We start from the raw sequence: 26617 nt of genomic DNA, 5'->3' as shown, positions 1-26617 counted from the left end.
ATGCCAATGCCGTTTCCTTCCTCTGTTGGGGCATCTGCCCGTCTGGACGGCCCATCCAAGTTCAATCTGAATGTGAATTACCCCCTTGCTTACGACACTATTTCTTAAGAAACAGAAAAGAGGACATTTTTCTTAAAAGTAGTTTGTGGTACTAAAGCAAAATAAAGGAAAATAAAAAAAGTGTCAATTTACTGTCCTCCGCACTAAAGTACTGAGTACTTTTTAAAGGACTGAGTACTGTTCTTAGTACTAAAGTACGGATCAATCTGGAAAAGTCCGTCTTTAAGTGCATATTACGGCACTCCTCGGTGGTTCCCGGAGTAAACCCACTCACACGTACGTACTCAACACACACTTGCTTTTCAGGGTGACATAACATAACCGAGAGCCGCGCCTCAGACCGCTCTTCCAGAGCCCGGTCCAGGAAACAGCCGACCCACCCGCCCGTCAGGAGCGGCTTATCCCGTGTGCCCTGCGCGCTCTCCTCCTGGCCCCTCGGTCCTCGGTCCTCAACACCTTTAACTTAAAGGCGGCAAATGACATTCAAAACCATCTGGGTGGTTCCAAGCAAATCCTGGGGCAGAGTGGAGTTGAAGAATGGAAAGTGACACTTCTGTGAAATCCGGGATTTCACTCCTGGGTCCATTCTCTCTTAGGAAGGGAAAAACAAGAACTTGCCCCAGAAGAGAAAAAAACAAAAAACCTCTATAACTAGGTCATTAGTTAAAAACAATAATTACAGGCTGATGAATATTACCATATAAATTAGTCAAACATTTTATTATAGAGTATATATTTATATCAAAAGCACAAAAAGTTTCATTCTGAAAACAAGGAAGATGGGGATGTTACAGAGTGTGGTTCAGTACTTCCAGTCCGTTTCTAGGGGTGCCGCGCGCCTGATCACCTCAGCTACTGCAAGGTGCCAGCGAGGCCACGGTCACAGGTCTGATCACCACGTGGGTCCCTCAGCATTACTTGGTTTCTCAAACTGGGACGTGTTCTCCCAATCCCAGGCAGCCGTCTTCCAGATGTGTGCTCTGCCCTCAGTGGGACTCAGCCAAAGTCCACCCCGACCCACCAGAGCCCGCATTCCCCCACGCGGAAGATTCGTCCTCAGTAATCAGGACAGCACAGTTAGCACTGTCATCTACTTCCAAACAAAACGAATCGTCACACGCCCTGGCACGTCCGAAGGGAGTTACACAGGAAGTAGTAAAGCCCAAAACATTCCATGGTAACTGACCTAAGGACAGAGCAGAAATGTAGTAAAAGCCATCATTCCCGACAAGGGCCACCAAATTCTTACAAGTACGCAGTTGGCAGCCCGAGGCACTGAGGTCTTCAAGATTTCTTCTGCCTTTTAAAAATTAAGTCCTTGGGCTACATCAGAATGAAACAAACCACCATGATTTTACAAGTCAGAGTATTCTTCCTGTCTGTTCTTAGAGGCCATCAGTATTCTTTTAAAACTTGCTCCCTGAGAGATCCCAGACTATTTCAAGTAAAGAAATTAAGAATGAGCTTGAAGTTATCTTATTTAAACAAATCTAGATTAGCTTTATCACTTTTTATATTACTATAACCCTTAATATTAAGAAGTCAACAGGATAAAATAAACTTCTAAGTAATACAGTTTTGAGAACACATGGGGTAAAGTCAGTATCTATATAAAAATGATATTATACTCAAAGATTTAACTGATGGTGTCGAAAATACGAATGTAGTATTATTTTAAAGGGAGAGACTTTGTTTTAATGTTTACCACCCAGCTTACTTAGTAAAGTAGATTATCCACTACTGATTTATTGCTTTTAATATGATGAAACACCAGATTTGACAGCTAAATTAGCAGGGCACAAGTACATTTTATCTTTAATTATTTTTGTGGAGTACGACATGTACATATCCATATAAAAAGAGACTGTAGCAGATGCCTCCTAGAATCAACCGGTTCTTGTAAACATTGCATTTGTGCAGATTTCCTACTTTGATTCCAAAATTGAGAACAATAAGATTAAAGGCAGATTTAGTAGCCAAAAAAAAAAAAAAGTCCAGTTTGACTTCCCACAACATATGGTACCACTCTCCTCTCTTCAGAAGAAAACCAAAAACCTAGCAGCACACAAAAAAATTTTACAAAACGTTTCAGTACTCTTTTTCCCCTCCCATCAAAACTGAACAAAAATAAAGTGCAGCACCCATAAAAGTGTCAAGAAAATAGCCAAGCTCTTCCTTTCTTGTAACAAAATAGCACTTGGCCTCAGCAGTCTTAACCAAATCATACAGTGTCCATCATTTTGGATTCATCATCTTCTTTATGTACCACTGAGTTTAAACTGCAAAGAGCTGTATTGACAGAATACTGAAGATAATCTGGATTCTGGAAAACAAGAACAGAGGGAAGAAACGATGGATAACTAGTTGTATGTCAGTATACGCAACGACATGCTCAGTGTCACACTGTCTAGATCTCTGTGGTGTAGTGAAGTATGTGGGAAAGAAAACGGACTCTCAAGTCAAACTTGGGTCGAAACCTAAGAAGATTAAAAAAAAAAAAGGACCATCCAAAGAGGATGTGGCAAAGACAGAATGATATATGTAAAAAACAGAAATGTAATAAACACTTTTTTTTCCTTTTAAGAAAATAGTGCAATTTAAATTACTTAGTCATATAAAGGTACATCTTTCACATAATTATATGTACAAAGCTACTGATAATTTAAAAAATAAACGTGACTTTAAGTCAGCAATGCATTTCAAAGATTACTATCTAATTACCACAGCAAATATAAAAAATGCAAAACACTTGAATACAGGAAAAATACAACTACCAAATAAAAATTATAGTTACCTTCAGAGTGCGTTTTGGTTTTTCAAAGGTTAGAAACAAACTCAAATGAGAAATTCTTAACCTTATGAGAGGTACTTAGATCCATGTATTAAAAATTGAGACTAAAAGAACATTTTAATTTTGATTTTTTTAACTCCTAAATATTCTTTCTGTCCACTTCTAAAGCTAAGAAGAAAACCTTATTTAATTAATGCAAAAATAAAACCATTATTTGTTAAAGCACCACAAGTATGGACACAGCCCTTAAAGACCCAGGACTGGAGGAAACCCTTCCCCACGGATTCCGTGTCATCTGTCCGGTCGGCCTGAAGACCTACCAGCTGCTCCGCGTCTCACCGCCGTCACCACCCGGCTCCCTCGGTTTATTTAATGAACACCAACGAGGAAAACGGCCCGAAGAGGAGACGGATGCCTTAAACTCTCCCGTCTCACAACGAGGCAGGATTCTCAAAGATCCTCTTCATAAAGTACAATACGTGAAAAGGCTAGCCGGAAGCTGACTAGTCCCCACCAAGCCGTGACCAAGGCAGGCGCGGGCAGCGGCGGTCGGGAAGGCGGAGGTGACGCGGACCTGGGCTCGAGGCCTGCCCCCAGCACCCAGGCAGCGCAGTAAGGTTAACAGCTGGGCTCCAGGAAAACCCGGAGCGAGCCGTCACACCTCTAAGAGGTCTTGTTTGGTTCTCTCAAAACTAAGGCTGAGGGGATGTGGCTTATTTCACAAGATTGTTGTCAAGTGAAAAAAAAAATAGAAAGCTAAAGTGTTACCCAAATTTAAGTTTTATAAAAAATTACTTAACCCTCATTCCATTATCCCATTCTCCAAAGAAACCAAGCTAAGACCTTTCCTGACAACGCACGCGCAATCCCAAAGGCCCTCACAATGGAGCTCACAGTCACTCTAGCGAGACTGCCGGGAGGGGGCGGTCCTCCGGGACTCCATGTCCATCTCCCCAAGAAGGGTAAACCCACGGAGATTCTTAAAAACACCTAATCCACACTTACACTGAACCGACTACCCCACATTCTCGTCCAGCAGCTTTCCCAACACACGTGTCGTCCCAGGGACTGGCTCTTCCCAAGGGCACGCGATGGCCTGTCCTGTCCTGTTTCCAGCGTGCGGTCCAACAGCGACCTGCGGTGCAGGTGACCGAGCAGCCGGGGACCAAGGTCCCGGACCGGCCTGGTCAGCCGCACCAACGACTGACAGGCCTGACTCAGGCAGATGGCCTGGCCTCCACGAGCTTCAGGTCACTCATCCATAAGAACGAATGGAAACGAATCACAGGGTTTTGAGAGAATTCAAGGAAACGACAAGACAGTGTCTTGCGGTCTACAAGCTGAGACGGTAAAGGCGGGGCGGCAGCACCACGGTCAGCTTCTCCGCCAGAAGCCTTCCCTCCCCCCGGGGACAGTCCTCTGTGCGTCGGCTGAAATCTCACACAGCCCTTCCTCCCTCAGCAGGACGAGCCCGGGACGCTCAACTTTTCCAGCCACGAGGAAGAGACTGCTAGCCCGGATAATTAAGTCCGACACCCTGATAATATCAGCAGTTTAAAAGTGTCAAAACCATGTAATCCCAGGCACCTTGCAGACGCGACAGCAGGGGTGCTGAGCAGCAGACCTCAGTACGCGCGGTCCTAGCGCTCCTGGTGTGAGACGCGGACTTGGTTCTCTAGACCAGAGGCAGCTCGTTGGTAACACAGGCCTGTTCTTTTTTCATGTAGATCATTTCCTTTTTCTTAACAAATTTTTTAAATGTTTATTATTTTTGAGAGAGAGACAGAGAGCGACAGAGAGCAAGCAGGGGAGGGCAGAGAGGGAGACACAGAATCTGAAGCAGGCCCCACGCTCTGAGGTGCCAGCAAAACACCCAATGTGGGGCTCGAACCCACGAACCATGAGATCATGACCTGAGCTGAAGTCAGCTGCTCAACCAACTGAGCCCCCCAGGCGCCCCCATCTTTTCCCTCTTACGTTTAGAACCAAAGACATCCCTCGAAATCTCTTTTTTCCTTTGTACTCATTATGTGATACCTTAATTTTAGGAGATTGATATGCTGGGCTTGACGGTGTCCTAGTCATACAACCGGAAAGCCTACTGAGCGGTGGACTACTTCTCAAAGAACAGAAGGGAAAATCTTTACCGTATTTAAAGACATGAAGAGATACTCCGTAGAACAGATCAAGAGGGAATACTGTTTATGTACCTAAGGAATAGCATTACTAGTTACGTAAAAATCAAGGCCTTGATTATTTCTATCTTTGAGAATTAATATTTCCGCCTGAGTTGAATATTACCAGCTGTTTTCCTTAAATTGTCACTTTGGCCTAGAATTTATGTAAGTGAAATGGTGAAATTATAGATTTGTGGATACGGATACTGAAAATCTCAATTCCTACCGTGTTATGAGATTTAAAACTACAGGGCTCCCCTCACGGTCCTCTGAGTGAGACTTCCCTGTTCACTATGTATGCAACGGACTAGCCTGACTGAAGCTGGTCTTAGAACCTTGGGGTCTGGAAAGGAGAGGACTGGGCCCAATTAAAATGCCACTAAAGTCAGTACAGGCAGCGATTCTGTCATGGGGACTTAAACTGTAACCCACAGTATCAGACACCAGTGGTCTGACCTCTCCTTCCGACCTCAATCTCTCATGCTGGACACACAACTTTATCTTGAGCTCGCAGCAGAGGCTCGGACAGCTGGTGAATATTACTGGGAAGAGCAGCTCAGCACAAGGTGCATTAATGTACCAAACATGTCACCTCTGACAGGCAAGGCCAACATTTAGTAAGATCTATTAAATAAACTCGTGGAACAAATTTCTTAGGTTGCCGCTTACGTGTGCTCGGAAGCGAATTCATCCTACGAAGCTCCTCACGGTATAGTTCTGCTGAGACTGAGCTGTTCCTCAGGAGCCACCGTGAGAAGCTGAGGACCGAGATGACCAATGGGTAACACCTGCCCTGAAGAACGCTGAGGCACAGGGGGCCTGGCTGGCTCAGCTGGTTAAGCGTCCGACTCTTGGCTCTGGCTCCGGTCAGGATGTCCCAGATCGTGAGACTGAGCCCCGTGTCGGGCTCTGCGCTGACAGCGTGGGGCCTGCTTGGGATCTTCTCTCCTGCTCCCCCTCCCCCACCCCACAACAAGCAAACAAAACAAAACAACGCTTAGGTACAACTCAACTCTTCTATATTTAAAGGAGTGGAACTTAGTGTCTAAATAGCCAAAGGAGAGAAGAAATTTAGTGACAAAACATGGCATGAAAGAGTTATCTTCTGAGGCAAAAATATTTAAAATGATCTCACATATATTACACGTAAGAACAGTCCAAAAGAACAAAAATCATGTGAACAAATAAATTTAAAAAATAAGTATTTTGCTTTTCCAACTTACTTGCGGTAAGGATTCTAATGAACCTATAGATCCAACAGCAGACTGGGGAACATGATTCTGAACTGTCATAGGTTGAAAACTTGGTGATTGAGAATAAAGTCTGACTCTTGACTTGAAAGCTTCAAGTTCATTTTTGAATGCTTCAAAATAACCTTCTTCCTCTGCCTAGAAAACACAAAAAAAACAAAGACTGTGTTTTGTAAGACTTCCAGACCACATAGTACATTCTAACAAACATGTATTAGATCTGAAGTAAAGATAAGGTGAATAGTTTAAATGTATGTAGAAAACACCGAGATCCCGGTCAGATCTGTGAAAACCACCGGTTTCATAGGAATACGAAGGACTGGTTTCTTCCACTTCCCTCTGCTCCAGCAATACGAAGTAATAGTGCACGTGCGCGCGCACGCACACACGCACACACACACGCACACCCCCCCCCCCCCCGAAAGAAAGTCGGAATTCTCCGTAGTTCTTGATTCCTGACAGGATCCAGAGCGCATCTCACTTAAGCGGTCACGTGCATTCTACCCCTTCCCATTGCCAAGCAACCACCAAGGGCTATTCTTAAATCCTTCTAATTCTCCACCAGTTAATGGCGGGGCACTATTAGCGTTTATAGTAATTATAGCTCTGGATTATAAGATAATAAATTTATAAACTATAACTTTATAGTAATTCGCCACCTATATTTCCTATTTGTAAAACCATGAAAACCAAATGAAATTCAGTATTCACCTCCGTTATGGAATATCTTAGTGTTTTAGTGAATCAAATACCTTTTCAACGTTACGGAGAGAAACAAGGAAGAATATTATGATGCAGGAGGGAACTCCCTCCAAGGACGTATACAAAACAAGCAGGACTCCTGACATAAAACCCCCAACTGGCAGCAGCCTCCACTCACGGCAGAACCCCCACACTCACGGGACTTTGGGCTTCAAGTTCAGATGACGGAAGAGATTTTGTCAGCATCTCATTCCATGATATCACTGGGTCCGTTTGTGGGGAATGCTATTTTTTCCTTAATGTAGAGCAGGTCATGTGGATTAGTTATTAACATAATACCCATACAAACCATGCAGCCAACATTCTGCGCTGACATTTTCTCTTTTTATGAATTTAGCAGCCATTTTAATTACAGCATTTCACTTCAATCAGTACATGGCACTGGTGTGGACACCCAGGACATCGGCCTACACGTCCAGAGGGCCCCTTCTCAAAGGGTCATCACCTGACTATCACAGGAACCAAGCCGCACAACCGCTGGCCGCACCGTGTGCCCACGGCCTCGGGTTCGGTCTGGGAGACCAGCCTGACTCTCGCTAGAAATAACCCACGGGGCGCTTGCTTCATTTCTCTACACTACTTTCCTAACTTGTAAAACAGAAATAATAACCCTCATAAAATCTTATGAGGATTTAATGAGCTAATCCGTGTGAAGTTATTAGAATAGTACCTGGCACAAAGCAAGTACTCTATGAAACTTTGTTATTTCTTAATTTTAAAAAATTATGAAGAACACAATGTTAAGATTAAAGACTTCTCAGTTCTATTTTGAAAAAGTAAATTTCAAAGGACAGACATAGTTTGGCTACTTTCCATTATTCCATTAATAAGCACTAGTCCAAGCATAACCAATAACGTAAGGCAAAAAAAAAAAAAAAAAAGGGTTTTATTAATACCTGTGTGTCAAGTGAAATTTAGAATCATCATCAGAAGCATAACTAAAATACCAACTCCATCATTTACTCATTAAAACTCTGGGAAATTTTCCTACTTCGGCTGCACTTTACAAGAGTTCAGAGCATTTAAGGCAGAGTGACTATCACTGATACATTAACATTTAATACATTTAACTTAATACATCTCCCCCTGTTTATAAAAGAAAATCTGTTCACTGGAGTATATAAAAAAGAAAACGGAAATCACTTATAATTCTCCCATCCAAGTATAATGAAGGTTAAACTTTTGGCAGATGTCCTTCTAACATCTAACTGTGTACACTGAAATGTATCATTTATACAAAAAAGCATGTTAAACACATATGTCGTTTATGGAGCAAAACCCCACTATGTGCCCAGAGAAACTAGGAAGTGGATCATGACTAGAATGCTACAATCAGTTCCCACGAGCTTTTCCCTTCTCTGAGGTTACCACTACCCTGACTGTCTTCTTAAAAGTCACTCCTTTGCCTCTTTGGTTTTACTGTTTACACATGTATCTTTCAACAGCATACTGTTCAGTTCTGCTTGTTTTGGAACTTTATCAAAAATATAGAATATTTTTTAAAGGATACTGGGTATATAATGTTATAACTTGTTGTTTTCCCCCACATTCTTGCTTTTTCATCCCCAGTGACGGTTAGTGTTTTACCAAATGAATATCCCACAGTTATTCCCTCTACTGTTCAAGACGCGTGGGTGCCCCAGGCCTCGCTCTCCTGAGCTCTCCCCTCCGAACACTGCGCGTCTGGCGCGCATGCAGAGTGCTCCTCAAGGGCAGCAGTTCTCAAACTTTATGGTCTCAGGACCCCCACTCCCTTTCCACTGCTGAAAAAACGGAGGAAACTGAGGAGTTCCTGTCTATGTGGGCTATTATTTGTCAATGTTCACGGTGTTAGAAACTAAAACCCAGGAATTTAAACAAAAATATTATCTAAAATATAGTAGGGATCTACCCAAGGGATACAGAAGTGCTGATGCATAGGGGCACATGGACCCCAATGTTCACAGCGGCACTGTCAACAAGAGCCAAATCATGGCAAGAGCCTAAATGTCCATCACCTGACGAATGGATCAAGAAGATGTGGTTTATATATACACAATGGAGTACTGCATGGCAATGAGGAAGAATGAAATCTGGCCATTTGTAGCAAAATGGATGGACCTGGAGGGTGTCATGCTAAGTGAACTAAGTCAGGCGGAGAAGGACAGACACCATATGTTTGCACTCATAGGTCTAGCAGGAGAAACCTAACAGAGGACCATGGGGAGGGGAAGGGGGAAAGAGAGCTGGGGAGAGAGGGACACAAATCATGAAAGACTATGAAATACTGAAAACGAACCATGGACTGAAGGGGGAGGGGGAGGGAGGAAGGGGGTGGTGGTGATGGTGGGGGGCACTTGTGGGGAGAAGCACTGGGTGTTACATGGAAACCAATTTGACAATAAACTATATGAAAAAATATATAGTAACAAACTCATCACATGTTAACATTTATAACAAAAAAACCTATTTCTGAAACGAAAATATGTAGTGACAAGTCTGACTTAATAGAAGACAGCTGGATTCCCACACCTACTTCTGTATCAAGTAACATTTTCGTGTCACTAGGAGAGTTGTATTAACCCTTCGCCTCCGGAAACCAGGTCTTGAAGACCCCGGGGTGTCCTGGACCACACGCTGGGAACGCTGTTCTCTAGCGTGCGTGCCGAGGAGACTGGCCGGGTGCGAGCACGTGTTCGACTCGACTCCGAAGTTTTCCAAAGCGGATGCACCGACTGTATACACCTCTACAAGAGCGAGTGTGAATTCTTATTGTTCTTCTTGTACAACCTTTCAATCATTACTAATCTAGTGAGCATGAAATGGTATTTACTCTTTCCAGACTTGTCTATTTTTCTTTAAAATGGCTGATACATATCACTTCTTTTGATTTTCAGCAAAGCATTTCCTCAGATCAAAAATTCTTCTTAGGTAGAATTTTAATGTCTGAATAACATTTTATGTACCACAGACTGTTTTTATCCATCCCTCTAGTTGCTGAATTTTTAGGTTGTTTCTGGTTTTTTCCATTACAAAAGTCATTTCTCCTTAACTGAGAGGTCTGTTTTTCATTTTACTCCCGTTAAACCGTGCGTTCACACATGGAGCGTACTGTACCTGCACCAGACTCTCAGCGTCCTCAGCTGCAGTCCTTACATTCGTAGGCAGTCAGTACTTCCTGGCTGGCTAAACGATACAACGCTCTAATTTTCCTGAGCACAAATATTCATTTGAACAAGTGTACGCTGCAGTGTATGCAGCCTTTTGTGGAGTTCCCTTAAGTCTAAATTAGCATGAAACCAGCAATGTAATCTTCTCCCCACTAGAAAGTCGAAGGGCTTTAGCCTGTGGCATTCTGATTGGATGGCTTCCTTTGATGTATACAGAGGTCTCAGCTAAGGCTTAACCTTCCCAATCATTTATTTTTAATATTTCTTTTTGAGAGACAGACAGACAGACAGAGCATGAGCAGGGGAGGGGCAGAGAGAGAGACACACAGAATCCGAAGCAGGCTCCAGGCTCTGAGCTGTCAGCACAAGCCCGACCTGGGTCTTCAACTCATGAACCGTGAGAGCATGACCTACGCGAAGTCAGATACTCCGCTGACTCAGCCGCCCAGGCGCCCTTTAACCTTCCCATTGAAAAACATTAAACAGCTACTTACTTTGGCTTTCTGGAAAAATAAACGAAAACACCCTCTGGGGTCCACATGACAGTTTTTGGCCATTTCCATAATAAACTGCATGACAACAGCTTGATGTGCTACTTGTTCCATGAGAGCCCCTTTCTGGAAACAGACATTAAAATTACCAAGAAATACCTCAGGAAACATATTTGGTATTTTGTTTACGATCTGGATTTTAAAACATAATTTTCAAACAGGTTCAAACAGGTATATGGAACACAGAAGTGAGGCGGCAGAACAAGCCTGCTGGAAAAGTGTCCGTATGCTAATAACTAAAACAGGTATAAAAATCCCCACAGTAAACTCCAGTAAATCTAAAGACAAAAATTACATGGAATTATAATTCCATTTAATAACCTTCCAGCTTTCATGTAAAGGAAGTAACATAAAAAACAAGAAACAGAAAAAGTACATCAGAATTTCACGAAGGATCCTGGAAACTCAAGGCTCACACAATACCTGTTCAGCTTCTAGATGAAAACACCATAAAATAAGGTATTTAGCAGTTTCTTCACATACAAGGTATGGGTGGTCAGACAGAAATCTCTGACTGTCATCCCATCGACTCAACATACCTGTAAAAAAAGGATTAAATCACTATCGTCAAGTACTCTTATAAACAAAAAAACAGTATTTTAAAAGATTCTCTTTAAAGACAATTCATATTACTACAGCAATATGTTATGGTAAAAGAGCAAACAAGGATAAAACTCTTACAGCAATAACCAATATGTTGGAAATAGCTTCCAAAATTCACAGAAAGTTTTATTTCAGACAATTAGGTTAAAATAGAGTGACTGATTTAAAGCCAACAACTGCTGTGTCTGAGGAATGCCTGAAGTTCCAGGCACACAGAGGTGGCTGGTCATCCTAGGCTGAAGCAAACACGAATGATCTCAAGACACTCACTATTATTTACTCACAGAAGACAAATAAATCTTCCTACTAGAAACACGGAAAAGAAAGCAAAAAAAGACGTAATAAATGTGAAAAACCACATTACTCTAATTTATTAAAAATGTCTAAATTGATAAAGTCAAATGGTGACAGCACAGAAAACCAATCAAGTAGGTACTAGAACACTAAGTGTACTTTAACCATTTAGTCATGTTTACAACACACAGAAAATAAAACCTTTTAGAAATCAGTTAAGCATACTCGAAAAGCGGAAGCCATTTTGCTTCAAAATATCAAGCTACTCCAAATACTACTTAAGGTGTATCTTTATCTTTATACAAATTAGTAAGAAATGTGGTCCAAAAGTCAATACCATCATGAAACCAGCAAAGCGTTCAGCTTTTAATTTTGTCCAGTGAGCTTCGCACTTGAATAAATTAAGTGTAACAATGTCAATCTTAGACTCTTAAGACTCCTCCAAAGAAGTCTGTCGGTCACTGAATCATTATGGAAATTTCTGAAGGCGATCTCAACAGTCTGGCAGTGAAATCTTTCCGCTAGATACACACTGGACCTCTGTATGTTAAAGTTCCGCATTAGAACACACATAAGGACAAAACTGAGGACAAATGTCTAACTGACAAACACACGGGAATCAAGTGACAATAAATGATTAATTTTTCTCATTTAAAAAAAGGAGGGAGGAAGCATTTTAGCATTTTCTCGTAAAGAGTTTTACAAACTTTATATTTTCCCAATGCTTCGGATACAGTGATTAGGGCATTTTAAATTCTGAGAAACGATGATTTTGAAAAGTTACTTAAAAATACTACTCAAACTACAGTTAAAGAGTCTAATAAATTCTGGGGGTCAGATCTAAAGAGAGCACAATCCTTATTTCTTATACCTGAAGCCATAAAATAAATCCTAGGAAGCAGTTTTGCGTTAGCTTTGTTATAGTCCTGAAGAGGCATTTTCAACTCTATCCACCACCCACACAGAGAGCACTGCTGCTGTTTACTTCTCCATGGCAGCATCATGACTTACTGAGGCACCCAAATCCTATCCATTTTGGTTTCTTTTACAGGAAGGATAATATGAAATGGTTAGTGACATTTCCAGGGATCACGAAGGTATCATTAAGTGTTAAAAATTTTAAACTACCCATTTAATACCTAAGACACAATTAACACTCGAGGTTGACCACAGCTTTTCTTTATCTGAGAAGTATCGGTCATCAAGTGATTTCAAAAATGGATACCGATTTTCATGAAATTGAGACGTAAGGTTACAGGAGTTCACACACACCTTTGTGGAAAGAGTGGAATTTTATGAACAAACCACTTCAAGAAAATCAATGGCTTTAGCGGAACAACACACCTGAAATCACTATGACGATACTGTGGAATCTGTAAACTAACGAAGCAGCACAGTCTCTCACGGCGACTAAAACAAGCCGGCTCTAGAGACGAACGGCCGAGGTCCGGAGGCTGCCTTAACCGCCCCTACGCCTCGGCTAGCGCTACGCCTCCTTTTCCTCCTCTGTAACATAGGGCTAAACACAGCATCTCACCCAGAGTTTCTGTTGAGAATTGACTGAGCTAACACACATGCAGCTCCGGGACAGCGCCGGGTAAGAGGGCACATACTAGGCAGTATCAACACAAAAGGGAACATACATTCTTGCAGCAAGTTAGATACTTTGGTTAAGACTACTACAGTCATTTCAACCGGCCAACCAATCTGTGATCCTTGAAAAACCTTATTTTGATGAATTAAAATACTTTAATTATGTGCTTTCACCTATGTATTTTCCTGAACTTCTAAATCCCAATCCATCCATCAGCTCTCAGTACTCAACCCGATTCCTAAAATGGTCGCCCAATACACACGACCTTATTGATTTCCCTTTCCTCTCCGCATTATAGTTATACAATAACAGATTTGAACCCTTCAAATTATACTAATGATCTTCCTACCCCTATTTGCTAAAAACATCCCAACAAGGTTGTGAATTTCTCAATGAAAGTTAAATAACCTCTTTTTCTGTATTTTCCGAGCCCCAGATCTCCGGTATTTCCAATCACCTACCACCAGACAACATTTCTCACTACAGGCTTGCACATAAACTCATCTTATTTGAAACCAAACCCATTATTCTCTCCCTGCCATGTGCAATGCTTCATAGGCTCCATGTCACCCACTCAAACATTCTAGAAATTCCTCTGGACATGTCCATTCCTCCCACATCAAACTAATCACCAAGTCTTATGGTTATACTATTATAAACTGTTAATATGGTGAATCATATTAACAATTCTTCCTATGTTAAGCCATCCTTGAAATCTCAGGATAAACCCTTCAAAATATTTTTTCAGGTTATAAAAATGATGTATACACATTGTGAAGAATTTGAAAAATCCAGAAAAATCTGCAATCCTACAAGAGACAATTAATGTGAATGTTAACACTTCAATGTATTTCTTTCTGGGATTTTTTTTTAAGTAGGCTTCCTGCCCAGCACAGAGCCCAACGCAGGGCTTTAACTCATGACCCTGAGATCAATTCCTGAACTAAGATCAAGGGTTGTACACTTTGTCAACTGAACCACCCAGGGGCCGCAAGGGCTTAGTTTTTAATGACTTAAAGAAATAAAATTAGGTGCCTGGGTGGCTCAGTTGGTTATGTGTCCAACTTCAGCTCAGGTCGTGATCCCACAGTTCCTGGGTTTGAGCCCCACATGAGGCTCTGTGCTGACAGCTCAGAGCCCAGAGCCTGCTTCGGATTCTATGTCTCCCTCTCTCCTTGTCACTCCCCACTCCCCTGCTTGTGTTCTGTCTCTCTTGCAAAAATAAACACTTAAAATTAAAAAAAAATTAGAATTATATCATGCATATTAGTTTTCTATTCATTTCACATCACATTCTATTCAGGAGTTTTTAATCTTAATTTTTTTTCAAAAACAAGATATATCAATGTGGTTTTGAAAAGTAATATGTAAGTGCTTCCACTGAGGAAATGGAATTATCTACCTTCAATACAAATGAGAAAGAGCCCATCATAGTATTTATGCAAACATTTACAGCTTTCAGTAAAAATTCCAGTGACAACATCCTACAGATTCAAAAATGTGAAGTCACAGCTAACTCTGGCTGGAAGTGAAGAGATGATGTGCCATGAAAAACCACGTTGGGTCACCGAAAAGCAGATCTGAGGATCACAAAGAAAGTGAGATCAAAGATGCACAAGACTTGGAATAAAACTTCTGTGAAATTGAAAACAGACTCTGTTGCTAAATTGGTATTTTATATTTATAAAACATGAATTAACTAAATTAACAAATTAGATACAATGGAGGGGAGAAATTCCAAAATTTCATTGCTTCAAAATACTCCATGAGGGGTACCTGAGTGGCTCCGCTGGCTGAACGGCCAACTTCGGCTCAGGTCATGACCCTGCAGTTCGTGGGTTTGAGCCCCGCGTCGGGCTCTGTGATGACAGCTAGCTCAGAGCCTGGAGCCTGTCTTCAGATTCTGTGTCTCCCTCTCTCTCTGACCCTCCCCTGCTCATGCTGCCTCTCTCTCTCTCTCTCTCTCTCTCTCTCAAAAATAAATAAAAACATTTAAAAAAATTAAAAAAAAAAACTCCATGATATGGTTGTACCATTTATCATTAGATGTTAAAGTCACGTAAGAGAGTCAAACAGCGCAACGGAAACGTTAACGTGAAGTACACACGAAACCGCAGAGAAGAACCGGCGTCAGGCCCCGGGAGCCCTTCACAGCCCTCCCGGCCCAGGCCCGTGCCTTCCAAGAGTTGGGAACGCAACCCAAGTTTGGGAAGGCTCCGCTGGAAGCTTGAATTACAGCTGCTACTGGGGATGCGCTCACTTGGACGAAGTGTATCAATGTGGCCCTAACTCTGACAAGTGCTTCTCTCCCCTCCACCAGAACAAGCACAGAGACCACCAACATCTGCGTCCGCCCAGCAGGAGCAGCATTACACGGTCTCGGTGTCGCCTGAGGGCTCGGTCTGCTCTGTGCCACAATCCAGTCCGCAGGGCCTTCCCTCATCCCGCCATCCCGCACGCCTGCAAGCTGGGCCCCTTCACACTGACACACCTTGGTGACCCGTATCCCACGTGTCCTGGCAAGGTACACGCAGGCCAGAAAGTAGGAAAAAACACGTGACAATTTTGGGAGCCTACTACCTTAGTAACATTTCTAGGGATCCAAGGAGCTGTGGCAAGTAGGATATCTCCTCCAGAGTAAAAAGCCAGTGTACATTTCCACTAAGAACCAGGCACAGTGTGAATCTGGGAGAAGCTATGAGGTCTGGTTGGCTTTGAAGACAATCAGGCTCTGGTTAGTTTTACGGGGTGAGACAATGGAAGCCCCAACACGCAATGGTAAAATCTCTCCTCCCGAGTCCTCTACGTGTGGATGTCAAATCAGCCTTTTTCCTCAGCCACCTCCCTGCTGGCAGAAACTTCATGGCTTCAGACCTGAGACCATGCAGACATCCAACGGCATGGGACCTCCCCACTAAGGATCCTGCAGGATGGCCTCCGAATCCCTAATGTGCCAGGAGCAGAAACCAGCGCCATGCTTCTACCTTCTCCACACATTTCCATATGACTGCAGTCCTACTAAATCAGTTACTGACCACACCAGATTACCTCCTGACCCAGAAACTCATTCTACCACAAAAGACAGGAAGACAATAGGCTCGTGAAATGTCCTGGTCCTGTAAACATCGCCGCCCAGAAGCAGGTGTTACATGTTTTACCGAAGACTCAAAGAGCTGCAGTGCCAGATGGGCTGATACCCTGTGAGGTGGGTTATTTCCCACACAAAACTGCTTCTCACGAAAGGACTCCGTTTACAGCAGAAATAGGGAACTGTTCTGCACCTACTAGGCTTCCCATGGCTCCAAAGCCTCCAGAACGCCATCTGGATGAGAGCACCTTGAAGGATGCCACCCTACAGCCCGCAGTGGGACACCCAGGCCTCAGCAGCAAGGACTCCAGGTGGGAGTGGCAGACCACACTATCACGACTAAGACTCATTTACAAAATCTTAAAAAGTAAACTCTGTTCATTTCTTCAGGTTTGATTCTTGACTGAATTTGAATACATAGCCTACTCTCTTTTTTTTAAAAAAACAGAAAGAGTGAGAAAAATGAATCCTTTATAAATAAGTTACATAAAAAGGGGGGAAAATCCAAAATAGTAGCCACTGTTTTAAGATAACTGAACGAATGAAATCCTTAATACTTAGGGGAAAAAACACTACTGGAAACAGACTTCCAAACGCCACTTAATAAGCTTATTAACATATTACAAATGGAAACTATGTTTAAATTACCATATTACTTGGGATCAGAACATATGCCTGGAAGCCTCAGCACGGACACCCCCAGACCCTCCGTCCCCAGCAGTGGCACAGCGCTTACGCCGCGCCACACGCTACCTCCCGACTCTGCACCTGCCGCGCCCTCATCGACATGGGGACCTCCTATGTGTTCTTCGGTCTAGCCCAGATATCACCTCCTGGGCGAAGTCGTTACCACATCGGCCCCAAGCCCGCTGTCCTTCCTCAACAGAGAAAACTTGTTTTCAGTACTTGGTATATATATTTCTCGTTTTCATTACTTTGTATATGTATTTCTATTCCTGTATTTATATGAATAGCGGCTGAAGCACCTGCATGAATTATACAGCAATTCTTCCAGAACCTGACAATAACGAGCACTAACCTTACCACCACAAAATAACCAGACGCCATGGAGGCAAAGGGGGAAAAGAGAAAAGCAAAGACCAGTTGGGAAAGGGACAGGGGCTGTGGAGTAAACAAAGACTAGGTCTTAGAGGACAGCATGACATAATAACAGACTGAAGTTTGCTTCTCATCACAACGTAGTTAGCTGTCAATTTATTTATTATCCAAAAAAAAAAAAAAAAAAAAAAAAAGGGTCTAAAACACAACCGTGCCAGAGGCGGCGATCCAAAAGCTTTGTCATTTATCTTCTTTTTGGTCCCCACCTTAATAAATATACTTTTTGTTCACATATTTATGATATCACTTTATAAAGGAAGGAAACTAAGCAATAGACTTACCAAAATGTCTGATTTTTTGTTCATATTTCTGCATAAATGATTTTGATTTATCTTCATCTTCTATTTCTTTTCTTTTATCTTGATTAATAAAACTCTGAGGAAAAAAATCATATTTTATATTCTGACTAAATCTTTTTTCTCAGATACTGAATGCCTAGCAATCCTTCTTATAAACACTATGAAGAAATGGTACAGTATTATACTGATATTATATCATTAAACTTATCTGTTAAACTCAATTAAAAAGCTAAAATTTTCTGTACTAGAATTTCATCAGTTTTTTAAAAATGATGTGTGAAAAATTAGATTCTAGAAATCATACAAAAAATTCCCTTTGAAAGCAGAAAGAGATCCTTTACATGAATATACATTTTGCATTATTTATTCCCATTAAATATTTGCAACTTTGGTCTAATCTTTGAAGTTCTTGCTAGAAAGAAACTTAGATTTTCAAAGCATATAGCAAATAAAGTATATTTGATATAACTTCTTTGCTAAGACATAAACTTAAAATAGACCCTTTGTAGTATACTTTTCTTAGGAAAGGCCAAACAAGTTGATTCTGAAATCAAGTACAAATTTCTATTAAGGAAGTGCTTATTCAATTAAATAAGCCATAAAGCAGATCAAGATGAAGTTTTTATCTGGCCAGAAAAACTGGCAGGACAGTTTTTCAGAACATTCTGTGATCACATTTAAACCCTGAGATCATCACTGCCAAAAACGAAAACTGCAATCCAGCTCTCTGTCAGTTTACAATCTGAAAGCACACAAATTTGTAGATTTCAAAATAAAAGCATTTTTCTTTTATATATCCTGCTATCTAGACCAGCACTGTCCAACAGAAATATAATCCATGTCACAAATATAATTTGAAGTTTCCTACTGGCCACATTAAAAAGCAAAAAGAAACAGATTAAATTAATAACATGTTTATTTAACCCAACATATCCCACATCTAATCATTTCAACATGAAAGCAAGACAAAAAATTATTAATGAAATATTTTACTCTTTTTGGTCCCAAGTTATCAGGATCTGGTGTGTATTTCACACTCACAGCGCACCTCAGTGCGGACCAGCCACATTTCCAGCGCTCAGTAGCGCGTGTGGCTAGTGGCTACCGAGTTGGACGGCGCAGATCTTGGCCAGTCCTCTCAATCTCAAGCTCCCAGACAAAATCAATGTATGATTTTGAGCAAATGACGGGAACATAAAGATAATCCTAATTAATTTGAGGTATAAATGTAGGCTACGTTATAACCCAAGTTAAAAAAAAAACACCCAAAACAAAGAAAAAACAATTAAAAGCAGAAAGAAATAAAAATATTTTCTTTGTGAACATTGTTTTAGAAGACATTAACTTTGTAAAACAAAGAAAATTGCTTTGACCATTCCCTCTGGAAGAAAACAAATTATTTCATAATTATGGTGTATAAATGCAAACCAGAAATAAAGTAAGTGCTAAGACATACCCCTTAGAACAATATATATAAACACAGTGGGTCATTCAGATGAAAAATGATCTTGGTGTGTGCTGGGGGCTAAATAAATATATACTGGCACGAGCACATAAAAAGTCTAGAAAGATAACTTACTGTGAACAGTGGTTACCTCTGGGAAATGAAACCAGAAGTGAAGGAAACCTTTCAATTCTATTTCACATACTGGTGTATTGTTTTTAAATTTTTTTGAGGGGAGGACAGTGGGGGGACAAAAGGGGAGGGAGAGCGAGGGAGAGAAGGGGTGAGGGGGAGAGAGGGGGAAAGAAAGAGAGAGAGAGAGAGAGAGAGAGAGAGAGAGAGAGAGAGAGAGAGAGAGAGAGAATATGAATGACTATCCCAAGCAGGCTCCATGCCCAGCACAGAGCCCAGTGCAAGGCTCCACCTCACGACCATGAGACCATGATCTGAGCCGAAATCAAGAGTCAGATGCTTAAGTGACTGAGCCACTCAGGTGCCCTTGTTTTTTATAAGCACGTTGCACTCACAAAAGTTTTCTCAATGTAATAAAGCACTGGCCAAGCTCCTGGTGTGCATCTAACCCGTGTGTACTACCTGCTGCAGCAGAACCAGGGCTGGTCCAGGGGAAGGAAGTTAAAAGTGCTTAAGAGGCAGTGTGAGAGCGGATGCCGACACAGATACAAACAGCGTTACAGACTGAGCAGTCTAGACAGTAATGATGGTTAAAGATAAAGTGAGAAACACAAGAAAGAGCAGTCTAGCCCTGAAGCTTTGAGAGTTAAGTTTAGTACAAAGAAAAAGAAGTACTACTTTACCCATCAGTGAAAATGAATTTCACTGCCCATTTCTTCTTCGGACACAACACAGAATAAAGCCTACATAATCCAGTGAGAAACAGAACACTACTCTTAACAACTACTAACCTGGCAAAAGCACAGTACTAGTCCTCTTGGTAATGCTCAATCTGGATTACTACCTGAGGTTTACTAAATACACCGGGGAAGTAACAGTGAAAGACTAGTTAATAAACCCGGCATCTGCACACCAGCGTCACAAGGCGGACGGCAAGCCGACAGCAGCGGCAGGAAGCCCTCCTAACGTCGGCCTGCGCCCCACGCCAGGCCCCAGCCTCTGGGCTTTGCAGACATCGCCGTACTCAGTCTTCATCCCACCCTTTATCGCTGAGGAAACTGAGGCTCAGAGAGGGTACGTGACTTGCCCACGGTCACAAAGCCAGCAGCACGTGACAAAGCGGGGTCTGAGGCAGCACGCTCAGTGTGCTATGCTTCGTGTCCAGGCCACACAGTCCCATCACGCACGGCCACCCACATCCAACACTACTGGGGATACGGGTTTCCTGTAACCAACACTTTTCATCAACTGTCAAAACTATCCACGGTTCACCGCACTCTGCTGCTCTGTTCCCACGTGTGCACAACTGGTTTGTACCAACACTGTCTCTTCTTTCACTACGATCCAATCAAGGGTCATACCTTATTAAAAACATCCTTGCTAATGGCATCCATGTTCCACAGACACATTCTCTCTCTCTGCACGAGAGCCTCTTCTTTCTGCCGCCACTCTTCTTCACGCTGCTTCAGCTCGGATACTGCTGTTTGTGCTTTGGCATGTTCCTGATCCAAGGACTCCGAGTTGTGCAGGGCTAGGCTACCAAGTTTCTGCTGAGCTTCCGCGAGGTTCCATTTGCACGCCACAGAGCTCTGGACAAACTCTTTCTGCTTTTGGCAAGCCAGTTCGATTCCGTGGCTATACATCTGGATACAAAACAATATTGTTAGAAACAAGCCGACAGATTATGTTTGTGCAGCACAATTTTATCTTCTTTCAGTCAAGAATTTCTGTACAGTCCTTTTGGTACACAGGTATCCTGCCCCGTGTATGCGTCATACTTTTATACCACAGGCCCTCTTTCCTCCACTGGATTCTGAGCTCCTTCGTTAACCTGTACCACTCCCTTGACAGCTAACAGCAGCGAAAAGCCCGATAATTAGCACAATGTTCTGCATATAGTTGGTGCTCAAAAAACATTTGATTTATAGCTTCATAGTCCTGAAACAGTACATAAATGAGAACAATGGCTTAAATCTAGTTCATCATAACATGCCGAAAAACACATCTTTAGAGTTTTGTTCTAGAAGTTCTTTACTGCAAAGAACCTTTTACTTAGAAGTAATCACTTCTCGGTTTCTATTTTCTTTTTGTATTACCTCAAACCATGGTGATCTGAGTAGTTCTTACTGGGAATTTCTATTTATAACAGACTCTATCACACAGATAGCTAGTCTTTAACTTAATCCGAGTCAAAACAGGCAAAGTTATTTAAAAAAACAAAAACAAAAAACAAACTGGTCCATCCTGATGACTGTTCCATTCAGAAGCAACAGTAATTAGTTACATTTCCCGAACCACTCCATGTAAGGCGCTTCTGTGAATGTTTAATTCCTTCTACTCCTCAGCTCAATAAAACAAAACCTGTAGGTACTTCTTTATGACTTCTCAGCCAAAATGCGGACCAGATTCAAACTACACATTCAGAACAATTTTACTTCGATCTGTTCCCTCATTTGCATCACTAATCAAGTCCTTATCATTTACAACCTTTCTCCTCTGAAGCCATTCTCTGCTCTACCAGACTCCGAGTCATCTTTCCAAAAGCCAAATCTGATCACTTTACTCACTCTCGGAGTCCTGGGGAAAAGCACAAACAGGGTCCTTCATGATCTCACTTCCTCCTATCTCTAGACTCCGTTCCAGTGACGCTCCTTGTCTGCGTACTCTTTCCACCCGCCACCCCTCGCCCCCCAACCCCTATCCCCGTTCCAGATTCTGGCACCACTTCTTAAATTGTCTCTGGTCCCTTCCTTCCCCACCCAAGGTCTGTACACTTTGTAATGGTGTTTTCACACAACATTGTGCTTAATTGTCTACTCAACTATCAGCTTCTCGAGGGGCCAGAGTTCCATAAATCTTAGATGAACAAATGATCCTTCATTTCTTGAAACAGACTAGTGGTGGAAAAATTACTGAGGCAAGTAACACTGAAGGTCCTTACTTTTGAGCTGAGTCTTAAATTTCTACTGCAGCGAATGTGGACATTGTTGCTACTCGGGTGTATTATTTACTCATTTCAGTGGGTTTGAAGCCCAGATACCATAAGGCCCTAACCAACCAGGTAGGAAAAAAAGAAAAATGAAGCTATAAAATTTATCTTATAAGAAAAGACAAAAGTATTCTAAGGAAAGCATATGGACAAATGGAAATACCCTGCATTTTCAAATTATGTGGGAGCAAATATTCATGTCTCAAATCAAACACAGAAATCTTATTTCCAAATTCTAAAAATGATTCTTGTTTAAATTCTTCTCCACAGACTACACAGACAACATCTGGCATTTGAGCAAACTATCCAACATGTACTGAGATGATTTTTTTTAAAAAAAGATCCTATTTTACCTGTGAACATACTGAGGTTTTAGGGGAATGTTAAACACGATCATATTTTAATGAACATAAATTTAAAGAAAGGAACTGCTGGCATTAGGTTTACTAATATCACTTTACAATTAAAAATGCTCAAATGGGATCTCTAAATCCTGAAATGCCTTTCAGTTTAATTGGCTCTCAGAACTGTACATCACATATGACATTAAGATGTCTAGATCCCCGTGTCTGGTAAAATTAAACCAGAGCTGTTTTTGAAAAAGTTACTAAAATGTTTATAATTTGAATTTAACATTTTATCCTTTCCAAATATTCCAATCCAAAAATTTAAGACCTAAAGCCAGCAAGACAAGTAAGTTGATAAATATGTGGACACATTTAGGATTAGACACTTTGCAAAACGTTAACAACAAAGGTAGTCTCAGTCTTACGGTTTTACATTACATCACAGGATGGGGAGTGAGCAGGTAGGAAAAAACACTGCACGAGGAGTCAGGAGTGGGTGCTGGTTTTAACTCGGCCACTAACTAGCCTGAGAGCCTCAGAGAAATCACGTTTACTGAAGAAGGTAAGCCTGTTTGCTTACAAAATCACCTCCAGCTAAATAAGCTTATGATTCCAAGTGCACAAGTAAAAAGTTAATATACAGATATTTCCAAGTTTATTTTTTCTAATAATCTCTACACTCAACACGGGGCTCAAACCCACGACTCAGATATCAAGAGTCGCACGTTCCTCCGACGAAGCCAGCCAGGCGCCCCTCACAGATGTTTTCTAAGTTCAGAGTTTATCTTAGGTTACTTTTGTGATTCAACCACAAGGCACAGAAATTCTGTAGACCTTTTATTCTCTCCATATGCCTTCAAAATTGACAAGAGCAGCTGCTGTTCATTCTGTGCCCTCCGTAACACATTCATTTTACGCTCACAGAACACATTTTGTATATAAAGATGACACTAGCCATCCATAATTAGGGGGTGACTACTAACCTACCAACTCTCATTCTGTCCTAAAAAAATGTCCTGCACTTTCCCAGAGAGTGGCTGGCTGAAGTACAGTCCAGGGTTATGAAACAGCATTTTTCTCCGTGAAGCCAACAAACCCAGCGTGTTGGGCACAGGACCTAACACGTATCAGCAAATGATTTCAGTAACTCATCTTCACTAACGGTTAGCAAGATGAGTCTAGAGAAAAGCTGTTGATTCGGCTAAGCTCTCAGGGACCCCACTTTGCAAGAAGCCTGGAAAGTAGGCACATCTATAACCCGTTTCTCGGGACATGTTAGTGTTTAGTCCGTGTTCCTGAAATATGCTTCCAAAATACACCCAGATTAAGAGAAAAACCAGGACAAGGTGGTGAGTATGTATGTAAGCATTCCCTTATACAGGACCCAGAAAAATCCTAAATGGTGCATCATTTGGGCAAGTTTCAGAGGAAAGAAGGCTGGACTGAAAACCACAAGTAGCCCCAGAAATCTGGGGAAGAACTCCAAAGAAAAAGGCAAACGTGCGCCTATCTGTTTCCATTGGAGAATGATGTGGAGCCAAACTAAAAACATAACTGGAGGGGGAAAATGGTCATATTAATGGGACAGATTTACACCACTCTCAAAAGTGAGGTTTCACGGAATTTATTCAGACGTCCAAAGTCAGGGAAATTGGATCCTAAATCTGTATAAAGTCAGGAGCTCAGGGAACTACTGAAACACAACCAACCATTCACTGCTCCTAACTATTAAGTGTGCACAAGTATTAGAGCCTTCAAGAGAATAAAGTGCTCGGATAAAAACACGCACGAGGAGACAAAGGGTCAACGTCAGAGCGTTAGCCGCCCCAAATCTGGGTGCCGTAAGAAGCGGGTACGAGGCGGGGGGGGGGGGGCGGAACATCTTCCCAGGTTGGGAAGAAAGTAGCCAAGATGAAAGGTGTGCATGGAGGAGGAGGCTGGAAATATACGGCCAGCTCTTCTTAAAGCCCTCAAGAAGATGCTACAACAGCCGTGGGATGGCATCAAGCCCCTGACCCCCGGGAGTGAGATGGGGGCGCGGGACGGGGTACAGGAAGGACGGGTTGCAGAGGCAGGGCCGCACCGCTCCCCGGGCCCGCACCGCCCCACCACCCCAGCCCACCCCGCCCGAACGCCGGACCCCTCTCACCTGGGCGCCGCCGCCCAGCTGCGGGCAGCGGGGAGAACTGGGGGACACGTCCAAGTCGCTCTCTTCCTCCGCCTCACCCTCGGCCCGAGGGAGGCTCCACGGGCCCGGCGGCGGCCACGGCTGCTCCATGTCCGGCGGCCCCCAGCCCTAGAACCGCCACTGCCAACGGACTTGGCGTGAGTGGAACCTGCTGCGCGGAGCCTGCAGCCCCAGCCTGCCGGGGCCGTTACCCAGAATGCTTCCGCCGGCAGCGACGCCGACGCACACCCCGCGCGGGCCTGGGCCGCGGACGGCGGAAGAAGAAGGACTGGCTTGGGTACGTCACTTCCTGTCTGGGGGTGGGGCCGGGAGGGCAGGTTCCGGGCGTGCGTGGAGGGGGTGGGTTGGGGGTTCGCGGTTAGGGTTGCGTTCTCTGGAACCTTTGAGCGCTGCCCATGTGCCCCTAAGGGCATTGCGGGTCACGGAGCGTTTCGTTGTGGCCCAGTGTTCCCTTCGTGGGTCCCGGACGCCGAGAGGCGCCGTGTCCGCCTCGCAAGTGGTTTACAGACCTTTCTCCACGTTTGTCTGCGGACTAGTAGTTCTGAAGCGAGGGTGGGCGGGAAATCGGGGAGAATTTTGAAAAGCAGAGCCAAGTCTTCCCTCACTTGGGAGTTCCGAGCTAGAGGAGTTCGGCGAAACTGGGCTGGGAGGAGGAGCGCGCCGGCGATGAAGTACCCGAGTGAGGGCGGCTGATGAGGACGAGGGCGGGTGATAGCGGCCGAAGCCCGTGTTCCTGAGTTATCTCGTTTAGTCCTGAAGACGAGGAGACCTCCCCGATGGGCCCAGGGTCTCACATTGGAAGGAGAGGAGCTATGATCAGCCGGGGGCCGGGGGGTGGTGTCTAACTTCAAAGCGTGTATGGGTAGCGTCGCACACTGCTGCCCTCCCTACCCGGAATTACAGAGACCCAAATAAAAACGAGACGCCATTTATTTCAATCTCGGAGATCGACAAACTTTTGAAGTTTGTCAAGATGTGACAAGATGTGAGGAAATGCTTGTTGAAAAAGAATGTGATTTATGTAACCTTTTTTGGAGAGGGTAATTTGTCAGTGGCTTAAGGGCTTTGAATCAGCAGTTTCACTACCTGGGAATTACCCAACTTATTTTTGTACCAATAGCCAATGACTTATTTACAAAGATGTTTATTGCAGCATTCCGTGTGTGTGTTTGTGTGTGTGTGTCAAGGAAAAACAACGAAACAATCTAATTACCCATCAATAGAGGAACTTAAATTATGGTATATTAATACAATACGATATTGCCAGTATTGTAGAGTAGAGAAGTATGTACTGATACAGAAAATCTCTAAAATGTGAGTTAAAAAACAATTTGCAGTATTTTATATACATATATATATATTTGTGTGTATATCAAGAGAATGAGCCAGTTTGTGTGCGTGTGTATAGAAAATTCCTGGAGGGGAAACAAGAATTGTTAATGATGGTGGATGAGGCTGGGAAGGAAAGTTTCTGAGTTTCTTCGCTTTTCTTTTTTAGCTTTTCTGTGTTAAGCTGTTTAGATATTTTTCAGTGCATATATACCTTAATAATTACAAATAAAAGTTGAGAAGAACTGTGCCTAAGCCTTTTAGGTTAGGAAAAGCCACAGGAGAAAACAGAAAGAAAGAAAGGGAAAACACTTTTTTTTTGTCTGTTTCCATGAAGACACAAAGTGCTTTGAGCAGTGCCTGGCTTAAAGTAAGCTCAATATAGGGGCCCTAGGGGGCTCAGTCGTTAAGCGGGGGACTACGGCTCAGATCATCTTGTGAGTTTGAGCCC

At 42.8% G+C, this 26617-nt stretch overlaps 1 protein-coding gene across 1 annotated transcript; it reads right to left on the bottom strand.

The window, feature by feature from the left end:
- Positions 1-761: 761 nt before the first annotated feature.
- On the bottom strand, positions 762-25089 carry CDC37L1 (cell division cycle 37 like 1). The gene is made up of 7 exons (XM_029920438.1): positions 24799-25089; positions 20675-20956; positions 17720-17813; positions 11164-11279; positions 10684-10806; positions 6252-6416; positions 762-2383 (listed from the first exon to the last, which is right to left on the bottom strand). Exons 1-7 carry the CDS (start codon positions 24925-24927, stop codon positions 2282-2284), a joined length of 1011 nt encoding a protein of 336 aa, XP_029776298.1. The 5' UTR covers positions 24928-25089; the 3' UTR covers positions 762-2281.
- Between the last annotated feature and the right edge of the window lie 1528 nt (positions 25090-26617).

This window comes from Suricata suricatta, chromosome 13, assembly GCF_006229205.1.
Source record: "Suricata suricatta isolate VVHF042 chromosome 13, meerkat_22Aug2017_6uvM2_HiC, whole genome shotgun sequence".
Lineage (NCBI taxonomy): Eukaryota > Metazoa > Chordata > Mammalia > Carnivora > Herpestidae > Suricata > Suricata suricatta.
This window is presented reverse-complemented; position numbering and strand designations above follow the sequence as displayed.